The sequence below is a fragment of the Lichenostomus cassidix genome, chromosome 3 (genome assembly GCF_008360975.1).
Source record: "Lichenostomus cassidix isolate B80296 chromosome 3, HeHo_3.0, whole genome shotgun sequence".
Classification (NCBI taxonomy): domain Eukaryota; kingdom Metazoa; phylum Chordata; class Aves; order Passeriformes; family Meliphagidae; genus Lichenostomus; species Lichenostomus cassidix.
In genome coordinates, this window is record NC_139483.1 from 19,220,600 (window position 1) to 19,245,756 (window position 25,157).

General features: G+C 35.3%; 1 protein-coding gene across 2 annotated transcripts in view; it reads left to right on the forward strand.

Annotated features, from left to right (window-relative positions):
- Positions 1-25,157, forward strand: part of GPATCH2 (G-patch domain containing 2) — a 137,354-nt gene that overhangs the window by 94,289 nt on the left and 17,908 nt on the right. For both annotated transcript variants that reach the window (XM_085054786.1, XM_085054785.1), the window contains exons 6-8: positions 8,069-8,133; positions 10,839-10,878; positions 13,334-13,404. In XM_085054786.1, the coding sequence (XP_084910912.1) occupies positions 8,069-8,133; positions 10,839-10,878; positions 13,334-13,404 (176 nt within the window). The remainder of the gene's footprint in view (positions 1-8,068; positions 8,134-10,838; positions 10,879-13,333; positions 13,405-25,157) is intronic.

A 25,157-nucleotide genomic window follows, 5' to 3' on the forward strand; every position in this document is an offset into this window, starting at 1 on the left:
AACTGGGGCTTTGTCGTGTGCTTGGGCTTTGAATCCACGCCGAGCCAGCTCAGGATGCCATGGACTGGCATCCTACAACTTGGAGCTGCAAAGGGCTCTGCCAGGAGTCATTCTGCTCAGATATGGAAATGCATTTAGTATTGATGTTTGTCTGTTTCCTGTAATAAGTCCTGTGGCAGCAGGAATAAAAATCACCTTCCGTACTTCAGGCAGACTCAAAGCAAATGCTCTGATGGCATCCTTTGTTGCTGCTACAGTCTTTACTGTCATTATATTATATTACTTTACAAAGTAAGGAAATACTGTTAAAAATTGCTTGCAGAAAAGGAAAATAGGGTCTTGTTTATATGTTTTTCCCATTTTTCCCAAATGGAACCAGCATCTCCCAGGTCAAGGCTAGTAGCCTAATCAGTGCTCTGCTCCTTCCTCCTGCCTGTATTACTGTGGGTAACTTCACTTATTGATGATGATAATTTTACAAGTTAAAACATTATTTCAGCATTTTAGATTATTTTCAACTAATAAGGCTACAGTCTCAGCACTACTGAAATCAAAATCCTGTTGATTTAGTGAAGATTTCACCTAAGAATAAGTTCTGTATTTAAAAAGACAGCTAAAATGTCATTTTTTATTTATTGATTTATTTATTTATTTATGCAGCATATTATTGCAGCATTTAATTAGTAGCACTGTTTCCCAAATAAGGTAAATCTGGTTTGATTAAAAGAAAATTTGTTAAATACTAGTTTTTTACAGAGTACTGAAGTAGCAAACTTTGGGCCATTGTTTTGTTTCACTGCTGCCCTGAAGATTTCCCCTCTCCTAATATAAAATATTGAAGTAGTGGTGCTGTCTAGTGTGGTTTTGCAGTGAGGAGAATCTTGCATTTGCCTTTTAACAAAGAGTTGACTTAGTTTAAATATAGAAACTAAGAATTTCTGCTTTATATCTTTGCAGTTGTAAGCTGGTTTTGGAGCAGTAGTGCCACATAGTACTATTAAATTTTAGGAATCTCAGAAGAAACTTCCCTAGTGACTTCCTTGCAGATGGGAGACTTAGGATTTTCAGTTTACCTGATGCTTTCTCCTTAGACCAATTTTTTTTTGTTAGATTATATATCAGTATTATTTCCTCTAATAGCTCCTCCAGTGTTACTGCATTACATATCTAAAGACAGCAGGAATGCACTAATATATATCATTATAATACATCATTAAACTTACTCTGCCTATACTATAGTATGTGAAAGCTGGTCCCTCTGACAAAGATTTGGGACAAAACATGGTGTGTGACATTTTCTGTTAATGTTACTCTTTTCAAAAAGTCTCTTTTCAAAAAGTACTTTTTTGTTTTAAATTTATATTTATAACTTCAAATTCAGGTTTTATCTTAAAAGTAACAGAGAAAAACTGTGAAACAGCGAAAGTTTACAAAGAAATTCCCTTCTTTGCTTTGACACATGGGATTGAAATTTTCCATTTTTCTCTGGAGTAGCTAGATTCAATGGTAGAGTTTTCTTGTTTTTTGTCTCTGATATCATGATATTCCTTTTCCATCTGCTAATCATTCAATTGAAAGCTGTATATCAAGAGATAGAAGCAGTTTGATCAGTTGTGTGAAGAGAAATGTAGAGAAAACTCTTAACAGTGTGTGAAATCACTGGAGAGATTGGAGAGCTGGAACATATTCTGTCACGCCAAGAAACTTACTGATTCTTATTTTCTCTCTTTTTCTTTAATACATTAGGAGAAAACAGTAAAACATGTACAGGGAGGTGCCTGTTTGCTTTAGGATTAAAGTCCATGTCTTTTGCCCTGTTTTTCTTACAGTTTTTTATTCTTTCCCTTTCACTTGCATGTATTTTGCAAGCAGAATGGCAATGATCCGTTGATTCTTGCAAGACTCTGTTATTAAGAGGTTAATTTTAAAGAAATATGACTGGAGTAGCAAGAAACTGCTTTAGAACTATTCTGCCAGGGAGCCATATCTTCATGGAGACTTTGTAGAGTTTGACTGAGCATCACTTAAAGGTAATCTGTACATTAAAGAGATGCTTCTCTGGAATGGTCAGTTTTGGCCCTTCAGCAATAGTGTGCTTTCAGAGGGAATAAAAATGTAATGGTAATGTCAAGCAAGGGTTATGGCAATATTCCAGTAATGTATACTGTGAAAGCTATTTTTGTTCTCTTACTTTTCTGTATTGCTCCAAGTCAAATGTGCATCTATATTTTTTAAGATGTATTTTAAATGCAGAACTTTGTTAAGTGCATGTACTTTCCAAGGTTCCTAGTGAAGAAGGGATGTAAAACGAGTAATACTTAATAAGTGCTGAAAATAATAAGGTATTGCTATTAATCAGTGCAATAAAATGTGGAGAATAGATTTTTCTCTGTTTTTCCCCCGGATAAAGTTTGATTTAATTTCCTATAAATTGACAGTTGCAGTTCTGTGAATTATGAAATTGACATTGTCATGCTGTAATTTCTGCAAAATCCTCTTCTCCAAGATTTTATTTTAATTGCATTTTATTTTGGAAAACAACTTATTTGCAGAAAATCCTGCCTGAGAAAATTGGATTTGCTATGGAACTTTTTAAGCTGTAGTTGATCGTAGCAGTTAATTTATACACTACAAAAAGGAACCTATTATTTCATTTGGGAAAACAGCTAGCTTATTTGTGTAAATAGTGTCCAGAAAAATTTTTCTGAAATTTTACTGGTTTTGCAGGCTATGAATGTGACACACTGTGATGACTAAGCTAAGCATTCAAGTCTAATAATTCCATAATTATTTATGTGGCTTTTTTAAGCACATCATAGACTCATTTAGATTAGAAAGGACCTGTAGGATTGAGTCCAGTCGTAAACCCAGCACTGCCAATTCCACCAAATCATAGCAAGGAAATAACATCCTGTAAAAATGAGCTCAGTAGTGTCTTTTCATTACACGTGCTAAGGAGTGCTTGGCATAAAATATAATTCAAAACGCAAAAATATCTCATTCAGTGTTTAAAAATTACCTTATCTGTCAGGAAGTTATTTCTTTCAGTAATGGAAAATATACCTGAGGAACAATTATGAGTAGGACATAGTCTGTGTTTTTCCAAAAATATGTTTCCTAAATTATGTTTATAAACATATATTGTAAATGGGGAATGTACCTGCTCACTTGATTGTGTGATAACCTGGGAAAAAATAAGGGAGAAGTATGGATGAGTATGCACATATTAAGGTAGTTTGTATTATTTTAAATATTAAGAAAATATGGAGTCTTGAACACATCCGTACTTGGGAGCTTTGTATCATAAGTGTCTTGAAAAATAATTAATGATTTTCCATGGGCTATTCAGTAACTGAACATTAAAATATACTTCAAATGAGAAGTAAGCAGAATTGTTAAGTGATAATGCAGCATATTTTTTTTGCATTAATGTGCTGTGGGTTTTTGTTGGCACGATAGTACCTTTTCTTTAAACTACAACACATGTCCATTACAACAGCACTATCATATTTAATTAGAAGATGCATAAATGGATCCAGTAAATTGATTCTTTTTCTTGAAATAATGTTCTGTACAGACTGCAGCCTTGGACAGCCCGTACCCTGTTCGTATCAAGTAAGTGGCAGTGCTCTAGCAGCCTGTGACTGAGCTGACTCTGCTCCCTGTCCCTCTGTGGCAGGAGCAGCTGCTCCAAGGAGGTGATGATCTCCCAGGATCCAGCACTGGCGCAGGCTCCTGTCGAGTGCTGTGTGCAGTTCTGCACCCCACAGCTTAAGAAGGATGCAAAAGTCCTTGAATGTGTCCAGAGGAGAGAGCAAGGCTGCTGACAGCACTGGGAGGCATGTCCTGGGAGTTGTGGCTGAGGACTCCAGGCTTGTCTGGTGTGGAGGAAAGGAGACTGAGGGGTGACCTCGATAATGTCTTACAGCTTCAGGAGGAGAGGAGGTGGAGAGGGATGTGCTGATCTCTTATCCCTAGAACACAGTGATATGACGTGGGAATGGTTCAAAACTGTGCAGGGGAAGTTCAGACTGGACATCAGAAAGCATTTCTTTACCAGGGGAATGATCAAACACTAAAGCAGGCCTCCAAGAGAGAGGGCTAATGCCCCAAGCCTGTCGGTGGTTTTGGACAATGCCCTTAACAACACACTCTAAATTGGTCAGCCTTGAATTGGTCAGGCAGTTGGTCAAGATCACTGTAGGTTCCCTCCACTTGAAATACTCTATTCTTTATTATTAACATTTTAAAGTAACAGTTAAGGTGCTTGATATTATTTTTGAAGAGTGAAATACTCTTTCTTGTCCTTTTTCTGTTTAATCCCACCATTTTTCCTTAAATTACATTTGAAGTATGTCATGTGTAGTATCTTGCAGGGGAGGATCATTTTGGATATTAGGCAAAATTTTTTCACTGTGACTGGTTAAGCATTGGAACAGGCTGCCCAGGAAAATGGTAGAGTTGCCATTCCGGGAGGTTTTCAAAGAATGAGTAGACATGTCACTGTGATATGGCTTAGGGGGAATGGTGATACTCAGTTGAAGGTTGGACTTGTCTTTTCCATCCTTAATGGTTCTACCATTATGTGAGGTTGGGCAGCAGTGTATGATGTTGTGTACCCTGAGGGAAAACCCTTTAGTGTTGAATACTTCTTGATTTTTCTGTGTCCATCAGTTTAGGTGATAATTTCTCAGGCAAAGCAACCTTTGCAAATCAGAAAAAATTTGTCTCTGAGTTGGAGTACCTATGTCTCAGGGATTCTGTGAACAGGATGCAGCCGCCGTTTTGTCATCTCATTCAAGCAGTGATGGAAGGACCTGTAGCCAGATGAAATTAAGAGTTCCAAAGATGACCCTAAACTTTATTAATATTAAAACAGTTGCATTAACTGTAAGTTGCAGTATTTCTTCCTGGAGAGACTTTTCCCAGGAGGAAGATGAAAAGCAAGGAGGCTCAAAAATTTCCCTAGTTTCCATTTACAGTCCTGCTTACATTGTGGCTTTATGCAACTAAGTCACAGTAGACACACAGCACAGTTGGTCTGTGTGAAGACACGTGGTGTCTATTTTGTACTTATTGAAGGCCAATATTGTTCCTCATTCCCCAGGACATCATTCATAGTGATTTGATACATCTAGTAATTTTATTTTTTTTTAAGCTGCTAGTCTTAATTAGAAAAAACAGTTGTAAATACTTTCACTTTTATATTAGTTAAATTACCTAAGTTTCAGTATGGGTATGATTATGTTTGGTTATGGGGTAGTGTGACTTCTAAAAACACAGGCTATTAAATAGTCTGTTAAGTAGTTTAAAAGCTAATGAAAAGCTTGAATGATATTAGTGGGAATTTCCTAGGTGTTCTAATGTCTCATAGAAAGCAACTTTAGAAGTCAGAATTTTATTCATGTGTGTGCACACTTTTAAGTGTGCAGTGATTTTTTTTCACACAAGTTTATCCATCAAAAGATTTGAAAAAAAAATCACTCTATTTATTTTATGAGAAATTATCATCTACCAGATGAAGAGATAGATAACAGGTTTTTGGGTTTTTTAATGAATGCAGAATCTGAACAGTTGAGAGGGTATTTGTTTTGATTTTAGTATCTTCAACCTGCTGTCACTTTGGAGCCATTGGCGTTTACTTCTGCGGACGTTCAGCAGATCTTTGGAGATTTTTGTAACATTGAGGTAGCAGATGAAGGTGGGCAGTGGGTTTTGGTTTAGCTTTTCACACCCTGGGTAAGTTTTGCAAACAGGAATTAATTAGTGTGAACATATTGGGAATCTAACAATAATCAGCAGTGAGTTTTATGCAACGGTCTGCGTTGTGTGTACATTATGAGTTTAGTTTTATAAATACTCTGTGGCTGTGTGGTAGCTGTAGCCATCTGGGATGGGCAGGAGAAACCTGAACACTGTACTTTGTGATCAGTTGTAGCTGTATTCCAATCAAGTTCATATTCTCATATAAATTGGTGGAAAAACATACTTCTGTGGTTTCTATAGTATTTTAAAACTGGCAATTTATCAACTGAATTTTCTTGAAATTTCCATGCTTATTAAATTTCAGATTATGTATTTTGAGTAAGCTGGAAACTTAAACTTGTTTCCATAAGTATGGCTGCAGGTAAACAACCAATTTTAGTCCAGAAAATAGCTTTTGCTTCTGTCAACATGTTGTTTATTTTCTCCCTGAGATAAAAAGTTCAGTTTTCTGATATTTGTACCAAGATAAAGTCTGTAAACAAGATTAATATAGTGTGGAAAAGGTTGTCAGCAGCCCTGGCAAAGGAAATAAGTTGCCTGTACACAGAACATACTGTAAACTGAATAAAAGTGTCAGGTCCACCATGAGATAATGTGATCATGAACCTCTAACAAAGCATGACATAGGCACAGTCGGCTTTTCTTATAGCCACAGTGTAGAAAATGGATTACTATATTCCAGGGATACCCACTGGAATAGCATGAAAACCTCATTTTGAGATTAATGCAGGATATAACTCTCAAGAGCTGAGCTGCATGCTTACCTGTAGTGTTAAAGTAACAGTTTAGTTATTAATCTTAAAATTTGGAAATTACATATTAAAATACTGGCTTATATTTCCAGATCTGTCTTTGTGAATGGCCATTTCTCACTTTTTTCATTAGATTAACTATGACATTGAAACATTTGGTCAGTGTTTTATTATCATCATGTGGCTGTATAAGGCCTTGATCAGTCTAGTAAAACAGTAAATTCCAAATGGGAATAAAGCTGTAGGTGCTGTTCTCCCATGTAGCTGCCAGGATTTCCTCTACTAGTGATTTGTATGTTTGCATAGATTTTTCAGAGGTAAAATATTACCAATTCTTCTTAATCCCCATCAGCCACAAAAGTGACAGCACTTTATTGTTTCTCAGTTCAGCCCAGAGTGACATCATTCTTCAGGTCAAAGAAGCAGAGTTTGGTCAAATACTTGAACCACGTAGAGCTCTCGAATTATTCAGTGAGCATTCTTTGAAAGTTTTCCAGACTTGGAGCTCTGACTGCCCTGCCTTTTCTCTAGGACAGCAGCAGATTAATAGGGATGTTTTACTTTGAAAGTTGAGCTCATTGTTCTTCTAATAATGAGCAGGCTGCTTTTATCCATGAATCTACTGCTTATGTACCTTTGGCAAGCCTGAGCCATATAAATGTATTATCATTGAGGTTTTGTGGTCTCCTGTCAAACCTGGCAGAACATGTGACTTCATTTCACCTCTGGTTATCTCCTGATTATGAAATTATCTCCAAGGAACTGAAAATTTGTTCCTTCATTCTTTCCATCAGGAATAGTTTGCCTTCTGCTCTAGTTCCTTCAGCATGTGTATCAGGAGGGGTCTCTTATTCTTCTGCTTTTACCTATCTACACATGCAGATGAATTAAACATTTTGCAAAAATAAAAATAAAGCTGTTTGAATCCATTCTTCAGCAATATCAGAATGTCTTATCTGCAAAAGTGTGCACATGCACAAAAGTCTGCTCTCATGCATTCTGAAGATGATTCTTCAATTGAGGCTATCACATATTTTAGGTTTCAGTATATATAAAGTACTAGATAAGGACTACAATAAAATGTGATAAAAATTATTTTACCTTTGCCTTCTATTGCATGTCAACTTGAATTTCAAAAGCTTCGTGCTGTGAGGGGATTTTTAAAAATAAATTTATTGCTGTATGAGCCACAAATAAGGACAGCATATTGACTATGATTTTCAAAACATCTAACATACTTTTTTTGAAAATAAGGTATTTCATGGGCTATGCGGGCAAATAACTTATGCCTTTTACATTTGTAAATATCTATATGTCTGACATCCAGTCAGAATTGTTCAGAAGAGATTTTGCTGAATCTTGCATATATATTTTCTGCACTCAGACTTTACTTAAAAATTGCAGATACTGCTAATTGCATTTATTGAAACTAGTATACAGTCTCTCTTTTGTATTCAATATTTGTGATGTATTTTCTTAATAAGCAATCATTTAATGCATATGCTGCCCCATAATTCAAAGACTTCTTTTTTCCTTCATGTTTCCATTAGATAACTCCAGGACCAGGCGGTAGCAGGAAAACAGTTCACTTGTCCCAGGATTCTCTTCACCATGAGTGAGTATCAACAATGGGAGTTACAATTTTTTGTAATGGTTTGCTTTACAATGGTACCTCCATCCCAAGGCCACATTTTACAACTGCACAAACATGTGATGAGAGCCTCAGCTCAGTTATGTGACAGTCTTTATTTAATAAGAGTACTTAACAATCCTCTTTATTTCATTTTATGTTTCTTAAGGAAACGTGAAAATCAGTGCTTTGTAAATATGTTTTTATTAATTTGCTAAGTTAATCCTTTCCTGAAATGCAAACTTGTTTAAGGCTGGACACCAAAACTGGGTTGTTTGAAAATACCTCTTTTATTTTTCTCCAAAGAGAAATTTAGAAATGCCAAGCTTGAATGGATGCAAATACATAAGCATCACATCTTCAAGTCTTTCACGTGATGTATCATGTGAGGAAGAAGGGTATCATAATTTTCACAAAATTACATTGAATTCATTGTTTAAACACATGTAAATAGGGAATGTAATTCACTTTGTTTAGTTAGTCTAGTGTGTCATTACTGTAAACTCTTATTCTCTTCAGCTGACATAAGCGAACAGCATTGTTCATTGGTTACATCTTTTGAATACTTAGAAGATTAAATTTTCCTTTATTTTTCAAATCCAAACTCTAAAACAGACATACATGATGAGGAAACTGTATATTTGGAGATAAATTTATGTGTTCTAACTGCTGCTTAATACATCACCCACAGTTTAAAAGAAAACTTGCCAGAAGATACTACAAATATCAGCTCCTCAGTACCATTTTACACTGCTAATCCACCTGTTTCATCTCATAACTTGATAATGTGTGTGTAAATTCAAGAGGTTGTGATTTCATACGTTATTTCTACCATTAAGTAATTCAATTGTGATTTTAGGGGGTTTATTTTTGTTTATTTTGTTAAAAGAAACAAGCAAACAAGTAATACTGTTATTAAGGGAATGGACAAAATGGTAAAAATCAATGTGATATGAGTATTATTTTCTCATTAAAAAAGGTCCTATTCTTTATGAAGGGTTTTTAATAGCTAAATATGAGACGCATTCAAATTACTTTCATATACCTTTTCACTAGAAATATGTTTTATTGATCATTTAGTCTGTAATCAACCAGTTTGTCACAATCCACAAGAGTTTATGTGGAAGGTACCCCCGATTCCTGCTCCTCCTCGAGCAGCTGTTGACACTGGTCAGAGACAAGACACTCATCTAGGTAGAGTTTAACCCATTGTATTTGTGATCTTCATCAGCCCCTGGACATTTGTGACCTTATTTGTTGACTCATTTGCAAATGTGATGTTTTTACTTTTCATCCACTGCCATCTTCAAAGTTGTGCATATGTGAAATTTCCCTGTTTTCACCAGATTTTCAGCTAGAATGCAGTTGAATGTTTCATGTCCAAAATATAAAGATGTCTACCTTATCTCAAGGCATACTTTTAACTTTATTGCTGTTGTTCCTTTTTAATTTCCAACTTCTTTTCCTTAATCACCTTAAAAGTAGAAAAAGGGGTATGGAGGTTTTGATGACAGCTGATCTTTTATGCAAGAATGAGAGGGTTGGCTGCTCATTATCAAACTTAGAAAAGCTGAGTGACAAAAAAACCACAAAACTTTCAGATTTGTGACTTAATAAAGGGATTTCAGCCAGAAAATTCCATAGAATCTGAATCTTTTCAGTATACTAATTAAAGTAAAAATTCAAGTGTCATCATATGGCTGCTTGGGGGAAAAGAAAGGGACTAAATTGTATTAAGTGTAACTTCCAGAAAAAAAATGGCTAGGTTAAGTTTGTAATCTTTGTTTACATTTCTAGAGGAACATGCAAGCATAATAGCAGATAGTGTGCAATATTTTGCACGTATTTTTTGTGCAATATTGTGATGGATGAAATTATTTTATCCTTTGACCAAAACCTATTGCTTGCTTACACAAATAATATGTAGATACTACATTTAACTTGAGATCCCCCTTGTTGCAGGCTTTTTTTTTTTCCTTCTCCTTTCTATTTGGAAGTGTGCAGGTTTGTATAATGGTTGCTAAAACTCCATTCAGATGGTAATTCAGTTCTGTGTGATCACAGTGTGTATGTGAACCAGTATTGTTATGCTTTGCTGCTGTTGAGGGAAGAGGCACATTGTGGCATCCCTGCATGTCAAAATCTTACTCCAAATTTCCATCTCTATGAAATAAGGCTGCCAATAGTCACAATTTTGCAGTTGTATGAAGATATGAAGCCACTGGATTTTCAGACTTGACATTTCACTTTAGATTCAAACTCAGACCTCAGTTTGTGAAATAATACATTAACAACTATCAGGTAGTTCAAAGTGCTTTAAAGTCTTTTCAGCTATAATCATTAATAAGTACCACTTCAGTACTAAATATGGAATTACTGTTAATTTATAGCATGTGCATTGTACTATATTAAAATACCATCATTTATGTATTATTTTAACTTGTTTGACAAAATATAATTACCTATAAAGCCAGCAGCTACTCAGAAGTGAAATCTGTGATGCATTCTTTCAGAACTGTTGCAAACTTGAGAGAGTTCAATAAAAATACCCCATTAAAATAAAGCATAGCCAAAGGCTGTATTTTCCTGGCAGGCAATAAAATACCCAAAAGCACGCACAGACTGGTCATATGACAGCATGTGCTTTGTTAGTTATATTGTTAAACCTCTCTTTTCTTTTTCTCCCACAGTCACTGGTTTAGCCCTGGGGCTAGGAAGGAACATAGCCAGGTAAGAACTGCTTTGATCAAGAACAGTTTACTTCAGCTGTATAAAGAACTTTAACTACCTCTACTCCACAGGTAGTGGGCTCATATTTTAAGAAATTGTAAACAAAGCAGGTATAATTTCATATCTTCTTGTAAGCAGACATATTAATGGAAGTGCATTTCCAAAATTCTCTTAATTAAAAATCTTTAATTAGTCACTTAACTTCACCTCAGTATTCTTGAGGTTTTAACATTTAAATGAAAATACTGATTTTTTTAAAAGATTTTGACAATTGTTATATCTCCAAATGTTACATTTCTCAAAATGCTGGAAAGCAAAACATTTCATCCCTGTAATCAAGAAATACGGAACCAGTAACACAAGGGGGGAGGCTTCTCTAGGAAGATCTTCAATTCCATAGATGTATAGTTAACTTCAACTATTCAGTAAAAGTAGCTGAATATATCATTAATGCATTGAAATTTAACACAAACATTCCATTTTTTGAAGTTGGAAATAATTGAAATAACAGTTGATTTCATTAGATCTGTGCCAGTTTGCTGGTACTTTTGCAAATGTAAATAGGTTTGAAACTTCAGAAAGGAAATAAAATCTAGAGTCTTTGGAAAGGTCATTTTAGGATAAGCCATCATAAACACTTACAGCTCCAGTAAGTCATAGTTTAAATCTTTCCTGTTCCCTCCCCTTTCTTTTGAACTCCAGAGCAAGTGATATTGCTTACCCAAAACAGCCAGAGTGGATAAAACATAGTCATTTTAGCTGTGAGATTCCAGCATGTTACAAAAAGCTGACACTTAACCTCTAAATAGACAGGTTCATATAATTCACATTTAACTCATTATTTTGAAATAAATTTCCTAGTGTAAGAAACATCTAAAAACTCACTAGGTTACTATGACTTTGAGCAATTTTTTTAAAATTGGATTTTTAAAATATTGATTGTCTCACATAAGAGGGTAGTTAATTGAAGTTGTACTGTTGACTTCTTTAAAAGATTCTAAGCTGAAAAATAAGGAAATTTCCACTTTAAGAAATACATTAATGTACGTCATACATGCCAGAACTATGCTTCAGCATAAAGGGTGAGAAATGTCTACTTAGTTGGTATAGAATGAATCAATCAATTTTTCTCAGATAATAGTGGATTTGAGTTAGTTTTATATTTTACGTGGGTTTTTTCATCTTCCTTAAGAGCTCTGTTTTCAGAGCTTATCTGAAGTTAACTGAATTTGTAACTTACAGATTACAAAGGAATTGTGAAGTAAAGCTAATGTCATGAATTATAGATGTTACTGGTGCATAATGGGTTTGAGCTTTTAAGACAGAAGAAGAAAAGAGAGTGATGGTGTCATGTAATTTTGACAATGAATAAAATTCTCACTAGATTTATTTATATAGTAAACTATTTTACTGCATCTGAGAACTAGATAGTTGAAATGACAAGAAGGATTCCTTATACAAAGAGGGAAGCTCTAAAGAGTTGGGGAAAAATTGTTTAATTTTTCGGACTGGTGGCATTTTTTGGAGTCCATGCTCATCTACAACATGAAGGTGTGGTTGCCCAAGTCTTAGAGTTGATAATTTCCTAATTTCCACATGATTTTTAAGTGTCTTTGCTGTGAATATTAGGTCCCTTTACCTCTACTTTATTTCTAAACAGTCTTTCATTCTATTTTTTCTTCAATAGATGAGAAGTTTCAAGTAACATTTGTAAGGGTTTTATACTGTCCAGTTTTAATTTCTTAAGTGTAACATTTTGATAGTTGTGTTTTACTGTTAGCGCATCTTGACTCATCTGACAAACATCATAATGCTGAAAATAGACTTTTGAATGTTGGAGGTGGTCTGAATGAAAAGTCTTACTTTATTTGCCTAAAAATTAAATAAATCACAACTTGTTTCAGAAGCTGAGTCACCATTTCAGTTAAGCAAATCCTTTGCTATTCCTACTTACTCACTATTACAGGAAACTTCAATACTGTGTTTTTGTTGATTCTGCAGCTTGCAAATTAATAAAGCTCCTGAGGCTCAGAAGAGTTTATAACTGTTTCATAACTGCTTAAGTACAAGTGCTAACCTGAATAGTTTTTTTGTAAATTAAGTGTCCTCCAACGCTTCTAATTATATGGCATCGAAAATTTAAATTGAAATTGTGAAAATTATAAAATTTTACAGGTTATTGTGAAATTGTGTCTTGCATGGCTTTCTAATATGATTTGGAAATGCTTTCATTCTTACATTTTCAACTGTTTAGGCATTTTAAATTGGTGGATAAATATTTACATATTAGCTACTATTGTAAAATTCTATTAATGTCCATTTCAAAGTCATGGGTGAAAGCTATTGACAGATTACTCAAGACAGGAAATAACTGCATGGTTGGGATAAAAATCCTAAAAAGCCAATAAAGGCATTGTTTGTGAGACTCTTCTGAACATGTGGGTTTTTTTAATAGCTTCAACTCTTGCGAGACAACCGCTCGGAGAGAGGTCACAAGAAGAACAGCTCTGTAAAAACAGCCAGCAGGTAAGGTAATGTGGCAGATGCCATTAGTACAGTTTATGAATTTGTTGATTTCTCAACTCTCAAATCTTAATATAAAAAATGAGACTATTCTTTTGGGGTGTTTTCCGAGGTCTTTTGGGGTTTTTTGTGACTTACTTTCAAGAATTTCTTTTGTATAGCATAATCTTTGCCTTATATTACACCTTTGCCTTGTATTAGACCTTTTTGTTGACTATATGTTTGGCAACTGCACTTACCAAACTTGATCTCTTAAGAACATCAGAATTAAATGGATGCCAAAGTAAGGTTTGTGCTTCTGGCATGTAAGTTAAGTGCTGAAAGCATATGAAATTATATTATGCATATCTGAAATCAAGAAGATAACTCAAATACTATAACACTTAAATTGTTCTTATATTTTGACAATAAACATTTCATTGTGAAGACTTAATAAAAACAAATCTAATTCTATTCTCCATCTTCTTTCCTTCCCCTCAAAAGACAAAAAATTCAACACTCAACTTATAGTCACTGATGTAACAGTCTGTTTCTAATGGATTTTTTTTATGTACAAGTCACCTGCTGAAGCTATTCTATCAAATAAATATTTTAATTCTAGAATCTTTTCAAATGAGAAACTACAGAAACACTTACCTTGCTATGCACAACACCTTACACAATTTTTATGTTGTTCTGTAAAGTTGACAATATGCTATCAAATTACTTTTTTCAAAAAGTTGTAATAAATTTATATCTTCATGTAGTTCTATGGTACCACTTGAGACAGTTTTCTTTCAGTCAGTTGACTTTTAGTATATCTGTGGTCACCCAGACCAAATTTTTATTATTTTAAAGTAGTTGCTTTGCTGATTACCTGGAAAGGGAGACAATTTTTTTTTTAAAATAGGCATATTAAATGTTAATGTATTTCATTGTATACAAATTCTGGTTACATGCTCTCAAACATAGGATACAGAAGTGTCAGTCATTCATCTATAGAAATTTTGATTATCTTTGTCTAGCAAACCTTTTATATTAAAATTATGAAAATTTTTGCATAGATTTTCTGGCAAGTGTACTTGTTAAATGATATTTTCACTCCAAATTTTAGAATGAATTAACTTCAGATAAGAATATTCATTCACCCTAAATGCACCCTTACTATCAGACTGCTTGCACGAAACTGAGAGTATAAAGTGGGCTATAAAGTGAGCAGTAAGAAACAGATAATATTCAGAGTATTTTAGGATCTTTTTTATGCTGTTGCAAAGTAAAACAGAGTTTGAGGAATTCAGAATCATAACTTACGTGTTTGTTATCCTGACCAGTGAAGCTCGTGGGGACTGATTGTTACCTGCACAAGCAGTTAGAATAGAGATTTGTAAAATGGCATTAAATACATGATCTTCGATGTCTCTTCATGTCCAGTCAACAGTACCTTAATAGACTCTTATCCCAGTAAATATGTGGCACATTTATGTAGAAGTAATAGGTGGCAAATCCAAGATTGAAGTTTACCATTTTCAAAAAAATATGTGTATTGTTAAAATAGAGCCTATGTAAATTATTATTTCAATGTATTAAAATGTACATAAAGCTACAGTCCAGATTAATCCAAATTACTCAGGTTATTTCAAAATAGTTATTTGCACTCTTTCAGAAAACCACCATTATCCCTGTCTACCATAGAAACTTAAAGTGACTTTAAAGAAAATTTTCAAACTACTACAAAAATCATATTTAATAGGCCATCTGCTGTCCTGGAATATCAAAGTCTTGTTTACAAAATATATATTAAATATGTATGGACACTTCAAGCTAATTCAACCCTTAAAAAGAGGCTTACAAAAAGTAGTGGCTGTGAACTCATATTGTCTTACTCTTTGTTGCCAAATGCAGTAAGAGAATAGCAGCAGTGGACAAGTTTTGGACATTCTATAAAATTATTGTACTTATCCAGAATACAGTCTAATCTGTTTTTATTCCAAGACTGAATTTCTCTGGATCTTTTTTTTTTTTAATAATTTTCAGATAACTGCATTTCTTGTTTCTTTCCTGTTCAGGAAGACTATTTTTCTGTTTTTCATGTGTGTATTGAGATGTGTACACACACACATTTTTCTATGCTTGCCTTGACTTTTCTTACCCCTTTTGGATGACTGAACACAGTTCTTGTCTCAGCATGTAGACAATATGTAAATACCCTTATTACATTAGATCAGTGACTTGTGGAATAATTTACTCTGTAAATACATCAGAAAGGTGTGGAGCTCTAAGCATGGCCATGGTCTGCAGCTGTCTCATTGTGGTGGAATCATGCTGTCTGGGATGAGCGTTTCTGTGTTGGGTTTAATGTCTTAGGCTTCTTCTGTCAAAATTAATGATAATTATGTAATCCTTTACAAACTAACATGAACTTTTGCTAGTGGCAAGATAATCAGATTGTAAAGAACTATTGATATGGCTACTTATGGGCCAGGTGTTAAGGAGGGGGACAGTCCTGCGCCACAGAACTCAGAACGTGAATAGATCAGTCAATAGAACTTGAATATTACACTGATACAGTTCAATATATCTATCTATTTATTCTACCTTTACAGATCAGATTTAATCTACAAATATGTAGCTTTCCCATTCATTATTTAAGTTATTAACAGAACTAAAAAATATCTCTTTAGAAGCTGCATTTTTTTCTCTTATAGAGCCTTGAAAAAGTTCTCTGTTTACATTATCTCTCTGCATTAGGATGAGAACAGTCTCCTCCCCAAATCAGCTACACTGCTTAAAGGTGATAGATAATTCTTCCAGCTGCTTTTTTTCACCTAGTATTCTTTTTCCAGTAAAGAAGATTTTTTTTTGTCTGAATTTTTTAATATGCTTTGGGCAAAATCAGCCTGGTTAGCTCAATTCACCTATTTAAATTAAATTGGCTGGTTTTGTACAAACCATATTAAGGCGTGCTCACATGATTTCTTCCTCCAGCAGAGCTGTGGAGATGATAATCTCCAGCAGATGTGTGATAACAAATAGCTTGGGATAGTAATGTCTTCATCTGGCGCAGTTGTTAGCAGACCAAATGTCTGTCTGTAGCCCGAGGCAGTGGGCAAACAATTGCACATGATTGAGTTACAGGGAGTTAACAAGTTGCTGCTTGGCAGCTGCACTGCCATAGCTGATCATGTGCTCTTTGCCTGCCCCCCTCATCAGGTAAAGTACGTTTTCTTAAGTCACTTTTCTTAAAATTTTACAAAAAATTGTTTTACCTAAAGGAGATTCCCTATGGCTAAGAAATTCCTTTGATCAGCAATGGGAACAGTGTTGAAGGATATTTTACTGAACTGCTGTAACATGATTTTGAATGTGTGATTGCATTGTTAACTGTGTGGGGGACTTCCATCACACAACTGTCTGCATGTCTTTAATACATAATGTGCTTATCCTCACAATTCCCTTATGAAGAGGGGAAGTACTTTTATCCTCATTTGACCGAATCACCAGAATATTTTGCCTTTGGTCATACAGTCAGTGCCGTAACTAGGTAATTTATGCTCTAATCTGGAAGTAAGAGAATTTCAGGTTGGGAAAACAGTGCGCTCTGCATAATGTACACTTGTGTAATTATTGCCTTTACATAGAGGTCTTGTGTCATATTTCTTTTGTAGTGTGCTTTTATTAAATATCATGAGTTATTTCATCTACATATTTATTTTTTTCTTACTGTATTGTAACTATAATTTAATACATGCCTGAACTGAGAAGTTAAAAAGAAAATAGCACCCAAATTTTTACTACTTACCAATTTCTTTTGGTTGAATCTTGATAATTCTGTGTTGGTTTTCCACGTGCCAGCGTTCCCCTAGAGACCTCTAAAGAGGGGGGAAGAAATCTACGTTTAATTCCTGGGCAGTTCATTCCTGGCTTGAAACAAGGCTAAGTCATACCCATGAAAGTGGTTTCAAGGTGGACTACAATTATATATGTCCGGTTTAAGCTACCTAACTGAGGCTTTGTTAACAATTTAATCAATGTAGCAGCAGTTTAGCATGAACTGGTTTGCCAGTTCTTGTGGCTGTAGAGTAAACCATAGCTTGAGGTAGAGGTAGTACCTTGATATTTTTTTCAAAATCAGCAGGAGCTCCCTACTTGGCCTTTACAGGAATGTGACGGGAGGATTCTGTGCCAGTCCTGCAGTGATCACCTGAGCTGGCAGGACATCTTGGCAGTCTTTTCCTGCCACGGTGAACAGCACAGACTTAAATTCCCCATCTTTTTTGCAACTCTCACTTTCCCTCCTTTCCATAGATGTTCTCAGTCCAGTTTAAATTTGTGCCTTGTGCTGATGCAAGAGGATGACTCTCACGTATTTTCACTTCTTGTAACTGTGTTCTCTGAATTTGTATTTAAAGAAAGCTTATAGGAGTAAAAATGTCGCCAGCCCTGAGGAGGACTTTTCAAAAGTGTGTCATTGCTTTGGTTAAAATTACAACTTCCTGTCTTTCCCAGTTTGAGAGGATAAACCCTATTTGTACATTTGTGCAGCACTTGTTCATTTTCATCTGATGATATGGAACATGGTACTTTTTTGTACAGATGTGACAAATAACATTACAGCTGCTCTTTATTTGATCTTATAAAGAGACAAAGATGTGCAAGGATTCTGCCTGCTCCTTCTTTCCCATCGTGTCATCTGTTGTTTGGGAAAGAGTCCTAATTTGCAACAGATACAAAACTATTTGTCGAGGTGCAGGTTTGCCAAAAATAAATGAAACCATTAATTACTACATTTTTTGAGCAGCTGTTAATGGGTTGGGATAAGAAAACTGTACATTAGACTACTGGTTAATTACAAGAACTGTAATTGTTTAATGTGGCTTTTGCGGAATGAAATTACAATACCAGAGGAGGTAAATTCAGCCAGTTTTTGAAAATTATACACGAACATGTGCACATACTTACACTGCAGAAAAGCAAAGGAATGCATAGCTGTTTTATGAGGTGATTTGCTTCTGCCATCACATGAACACATATTCTCAACAAAAATACTTTAAAATAAAGTATTATTTAAACATGCCTTTTAATTCAAGTGTAAAATTATTAAAGGTAGTAAGTTAATGTCTTGTAACCCCAGAGCTAATAATGCTGGAGATTCAGATACAACATTAAAATCCAAATGTGTTTACATCATTAGAAATTAACAACTAAGCAGTTTTATCTCCTCTTTGGAGTGCCATGAAGCAGTAACTGTGCTGTTATGATTGCTGCTTAATAATATTTGCAGTTCCAGATTAAATTATGTGAATGTTTGAGGACACATTGCTTCCCTCCCTTGCTGTCACCCTTAGGGACAACATTATTCCATCAGTTTGGTATTTTTCTTCTCTGGAAAGGATAAAAGATGGTGCCGTTTCGGGAGAGGGCAATTCCTGATTGAGTTTTCTGTACTGTGGCCTTATTTTTAAGGTGCTGAAAAGATTTTCACTGGGGAGAGGAGGACAGGGTGATGGCAGTTAAATTGTTATTTCAAAATGTAGCCAGTGTGATGCTTTAATTTTATGGAAATCTTTGAGCCTCAGTAGTGATTCATGGGTAGATTTAAAGTATCTATTGAATAAATGTGCATTAGTCACCTAATGTCTTTAAAGTGTTGCCTTTTAACTCAGCTTCTGTAACGAGAACTTTTGCAAAAATAGCAGAAATTTTGAAGCATGCTGTCTTTTGAAAATAATATTTTCCATGAATTCCATCTGAGCAATTTCTTTTGCATATTTAATGCAAAATTAGGTACAAAATCACAAGTTAAATGTTGTTGTTCCTGCACTAAAATCTAATAGATTTTATAATAAGGTACATAAACAAGCTACTAAATGAAAATTTGTCATTTAAGATTGAATTCTAGGTACACAAGGGTATGTTAGCTCACAGGAAGTTAATTTTTCCTGATATTAAAAACATGTATAATAAAAAAGTCAGATAAACTTTGAAAATTATGTACTTCTGGATCCTCCTGATGTACTATCTGGATCGAGTTTTTCCCCTGAATGAACTGATAGCAAATTCCTCACTTTGAAGTAACTAAATTTTAGCACATGGTGTGCTTATTTCTCACATTCAGCTGCGTTAGATTCTCTCTCTCGCTCTCTTTTTGCACAAGTTGGTGCTCCACAGCTCACGCTTTGCTTGTCTCATCTTACCTGTTAAAACACTAATGGCATAAGGATAAAGTTAATTTGGGCTCCAGAGGTCTGAAGACCCTTCTTGCTGTGTAAGGTCTGAGGAGGAGCTCAGGAGGGATTTACACTGTCATCCCACAAACTGGTTAACCTGTGGTTAAGCAGCTCTGCAATCAAGGAGGTTGTTTTGCACTCTGGTTTTCCACCACTCATTTGTCCCATCATCTCCCCCACCATGAAAAGTTCGGTTTTGTCTCTATGTGTTTCACCACAAAGGCACGTGAAAGCTGGGTATTGTGAAGATGATAGCCATGCTTGAAGGAACGGTGGATTTCCCTCTTTCTGGTTTTATTGCACAGTAAGTTGTTAGTACAATTTTTACATCACGTTCCTACTAATCTTGAAAGGATCCCTGAATCTCATATGTGTAAATCAGTATCCCCTGGTGTATGTTCACTAAAATTCTGAGGCACAGGCACACTGACTTCTATTCAGGCTGTGGTTTTGTGTAGTGACAGAGTTTGGAAGAAAATTTGGATAGTTTCTTTCAAATTACATGAAATTTTCATGTTTTGTTTTCCATTCTTGAGCTACTGTATTACATACTTGGATTTTTAGTGTTGCTTCTTGTTCCTTACCTGCTTTAAAGTATTTTGGACACAACCCTTAATGTTTGCAATAATTTAAACTAACTCTATATGAGTGTAATCCAGAACTTTAAAACGTGCTTTCAAAATCTTTTTGACAAAATACATTTGTCCCATACTGGGTTTATTTAGTGAATATCATACTTGGTAAACAAATACGTATCCAGAAATATCTGGAAGAAATAGTGTAGCTGAGTACACTATCCAGTCCTTCCATTAAAGTATCTGTTCAAAGCCATGTTTGCTGCTCAAGTCAGAAAGAAATTTTCTAAATCACTTCCGAGCTGGATCATGGCCCGTATCTCTCAAATATCAATAATGTTGTTGCAAGATGAAGAAGAAACCAAACAATATATGCTTTAGAATTTGTGAAACCATATTGTCCTATAACAGGATGATAATCTATTACTGCAACCTATTTTCATACTACATTTCACCATTGCATGAATATAAGCATTATTTTTGTCATATATTGGTTGACACAAAACAATAATGGAATTTGCCATCAAAAATACTTACAAATATTCAGAATGAATATGAAATTTATACTCTGAAAGAGGATAAATATTTTATTTCCTATATTGAAAATGTGAAATCATGTCATTTGTTAAAGAAAAATGAAAGTTTTTGCTATTTAATTTTTGACAGAAGTGTATTTTTTGGGTTTACTCCCAAGTGTTCCTTGGTGACTTGTTTGTACACCAAGATATTGGTTTGGATTTGCCTTTGTGTAATTCATATACTTTTGATCAATTCCAACTCATGCCCAATTATATTACACTAAATTAACATAATTCAACAGATGTTGATATTTAAATGTTTTCTGGCATTCACATCTTGGACAGCTGTCTTAGAGCTTGGGGAAAAGGCAAACATTTAGAGTTAAATGCTGAACATATGCTTAAATTACTAATTAGAACCAAGAAAAAACAATGCATTATCCTTTCTGAGGGCAGTAGGCCTCTACTACAGAACTATTCTTTTAGGGTCTCTTCACAAATAAAGTGCAGAAGTTACTTGAGTTTGTGTGTTAAGACATATGTAGTGATGCAGGTTTTTATTTTCCATCATGTGCACTAAAATTACGCCAGTGTGGAGTTTAATGTGTCGATTTGTAGAGCTCAGATAAATTTTGGACAACAGTGTCTGAATGACAAAAGTACTGCAAAAGATAACAGAAAGGAATGTGTTATGGTATAGTATTTAATAAATGATGGGGTAATCTGATGGGCCAGGGAAAGATTGTATTCTAGTCATAATAGGATTGCACTAGGACCTTCAATAGTACAGATACATCACCCTTATGCTTGAAGTTATGTTGTGAACAGATTGGCATTGTATGAAAGGAGTTTGATAGAGTTGCCTGGGTTTATCACATGTGTTTAAGAAGTAATAAAAGCGAAATAAAATGCATAGCTCTTCTGGTTAATGTAATGGTTTTCACACTTGCAGTTGTAGGTGAAGCAATCTATTATATAGCTGATGTCATTCTTTAGAAAAGTTTGAAGAAAAGCTTTACTGTTTGTAAAGGATGGGGAGGAATCAAGCATGGAACTGATTTCACCTGAATGTTGTCTGAGAAAAGTGACAAGAAGAAAGCAAGAGAGCAAAAAAAGGCAGGTGCCTTCTTTGGAATGGGCAAGGAACTGTCCCTCTCTAATTGTCCATGGGGCAGATGCTTTACTGCACGTGCTACCCTTCCCTGGGAGTTCAAGTAGACACCAGGGGCTGCATTCATGCTTTGGCAAGCTGTGTGACACAAAGGAAAGAGCATATCTTTCCTTATAAAATTCCTTAGCCATAGTTTTTCATATATTTTCCCTCAGAAATAAATTTGCCTTGCATATTTCAGTGTAATATTATGAAATCATCGTGTATCTTTTCTGTGGTTATATTGATATACATGCCAGAGGCAAAAATTGTTACACCTAGATAATATAGAATAGTCTTCCTAAATTTACAGCCCCAGTTGCTTAGTACATGTATTTGGAGTGATACCTTTTAATTTAATCTGTACTTCTGGAGACTCAGTCAAATGGAGATGTAAAATTTTATGTTTGTCTTATTTAATTAGCTATTAGTGTTATGAGATGTGTAGAAAGACATCTATAATAGGGAATTAATGGTGTTTACCTCTAAACTTATCATAAACTGTTCCATGGACTCCAATGCTCTTGAAGCCATTGCCTGTCACTTGTGGGAATTTACAGTAAGAGTTAAAGTTCCACCAAACTCCCTCATTTCAGCAGTGCTAATGGATGTGTTCCACTGGCCACCACACATAGCACTGTCTGCATTTTAAGCCATGTAAAAACAAGATAGGCTGTACTACCAGTCCATTCTGTGCACGGACAGTCATTTGTGTGATATTTTTCTGTAAAGGGTACTTAAATAATGGGAGGTTTGCTCAGAGTATTCTTCGATTTTTATAAAGTTGAGCTGTTCCACACATTCTGTTTTTTAATCATTTTATTGGCTCGTTTCTCTGTTCCACAATTGAGTTCTGGGTTTGCCATCTTTCACTGCTGCTGTGAGCATTGCTTCAGTCTCCCAGCTCCATTTCCATCAGTTTATAAGAAACTGTCCAGTAATTTCAAGCTTACAGTGAATTGTCCCTACTGCATTCTCTCTACAACCATGTCCATATGAATATCTATTTTTATCAATATTTTAAGACTGAGAACTGACAGTTTCAGTTACATTTCCCCTTCAAAATAATTCTTTCAAGTCCCTTATAAAATACAGACCAGCTAACTTTTGCCTTATTGTGATCTCTTGTGAAAGAAGTTAACTTTAAAACTTTCATCAAGCCTCTCCATTAGCTGAAGCATTCAGTGGTGATAAACTTACAGAGTTCTACAGCCATCTGCAGGAATGCACTGATACTGTGGCAGAACAGGGTGTCACTGTTTACTGTGTGTTTCTTCCTCAGGTGAGAGATGTTAATTTCAATATTATGGATAGGCAAATATTGATCATTACCAATTCATCTAATTACAGAATAGAAATCAGTCTTCTTGAAAACATTATTACATCATAATAATATGCTGCATCAGATTTTCCAAGTTAATGTATAGAAATTTGATAAATACTGTGAAACAAAAAACGCTCTTCTACCCCTGCCTTCATTAGTAAATTTTGTTTTGTTTTTTTTACACCTGGGATGATAGTGAGTGTAGAGGCAAGTAATAAACCAGAAAGCTAGAACACATGTTCAGGAGTATCTACTGTCTTACAGCCATTTTATTGTGTTGTTCTTCTCAGTGACTAGTGAACTTCTAACTCTGGTGGTGGTAAGTGTGATAACTACCAGTGCAAGAGTGAAGAACCCCATTGGGTCCTCAGTTGCTCAGAAGGTGGATTGTATTTAAGGCAGCTCAGCTGTAGTTTTCCCCAATAATAAGACGTTTATTTGGAGAATGTAACCACATGGTCCATGGACTGCAGAGGTTAGGGTAGATAAAAATCTGACATGGCCTGTTACAATTGTCCTGAAGACATGAATGTGTGTAACTGCTGAAAAGGCACTCATCAAAAATATTTGAAGCTATGAAAATTATAGAAAAAGAGATTGTGTTGTTTAGGCACAAATATAAATGTTTGGGGAGCGTAAAGAGACAATTCTAGACATGTTACCATAGTAAGGGCAATTACCTTGAGAAAAAGAAATTATAAAGAGACTGCAACTATTTAACGAGAAAATAGTGAAATTTCCACCAGAGGGAATGTTTCACAAAAATGCATAGATGCTTGTGAATTGCTTTGCACTTCTATAAAAGTGTTTGCTGTATCAGATCTGTGGGGCTTATTTATGGGATTTAATAACTAAACTTTGTGGGGTTTACTTATTTCAATTGCTTTTTTGTTTTTGTTACTGCTGCCTCCCAAGACTGTCTTCATTTTTGCAGCTCTTATTTACCATGTAGAAAGGAGAATCTAAACGCTGTGTGCAAGATGAAAAATGAATAAAAATTGACAGCGGCTTTTCCAGTGTTTTGTTAAATACGTTGAGGCATGACACAACAACAACAGCAACAACAACAAAAAATTCTTGGCATGCTAGTGTAAGTTCACACCAGCCTGGCTTTTGCAGCCCTCTTATTTCCCTCTGCCACAACTTTGCCGCTGCTGTGACACTTGCAGGCCTGCTCGGCCGTGGTGCAGCTGATGCCCTGTCCATGCTCATATTTTTCTTATTGACAGTGAGTGTTCTTGCCAAACGCCAGGGACCATAGTCACATCTGTTTGTCTCCCTAGCTTGTCTGAGGCTGCTTGGGAACACTTTTTATCCAGAGGGCAGCTTTAACTAGGCCTAATACTCTGAAAAGCCTCTATTTGTAAATGCATACAATGAGGCGACAAGTTCCTGTTGTCTTTCCTTAAAAATTATTCCATTTGACACTGCTTGCTCCAGTCCCTGTCACCAGCACGTCAAAAGCCAGGTTTTCAGGCAAGGTGGTCTTAACAAGTTTTATTTTTTCCCTAATAAAATGCCTAGCTTCCCTCCAGAGCACTATTTATAAATGATAGCTGGAAGCAAGTTGGGGGTAAGTAGAGAGAAGTCAGGCAAATTGCTTTCTTCCTTTCTGTAATCCACGCTCTTCTGATTTAATGCTAAGAAACATAATGCTGAACTTAGCCTGATTGAGGGTCAGAGTTCTCCCTACTTTATAATACCCCCATTACAGACATTTCAAAATGTACTGTGCAGCTTCACAACTCTGCTTCTTTTTGTCTAACCTGCCAGTTCCAGAGCAGTAATAGTTCTTGTCTGATCCTCTCTAAATAAATAAATAAATAAGAGCTTTTTGTTTTGCTGTGATCTACGCTGGCAGAGCATATCGAATGTTAAGCCCTGGTGAAGGCAAATGCTGCTTCACAATCGCAGGTTAGCTGAACATTTGATGGTAGTGGCCATAAAACTGGGTTTGACAAAGCTTAATTGGTGCTCCAGCGT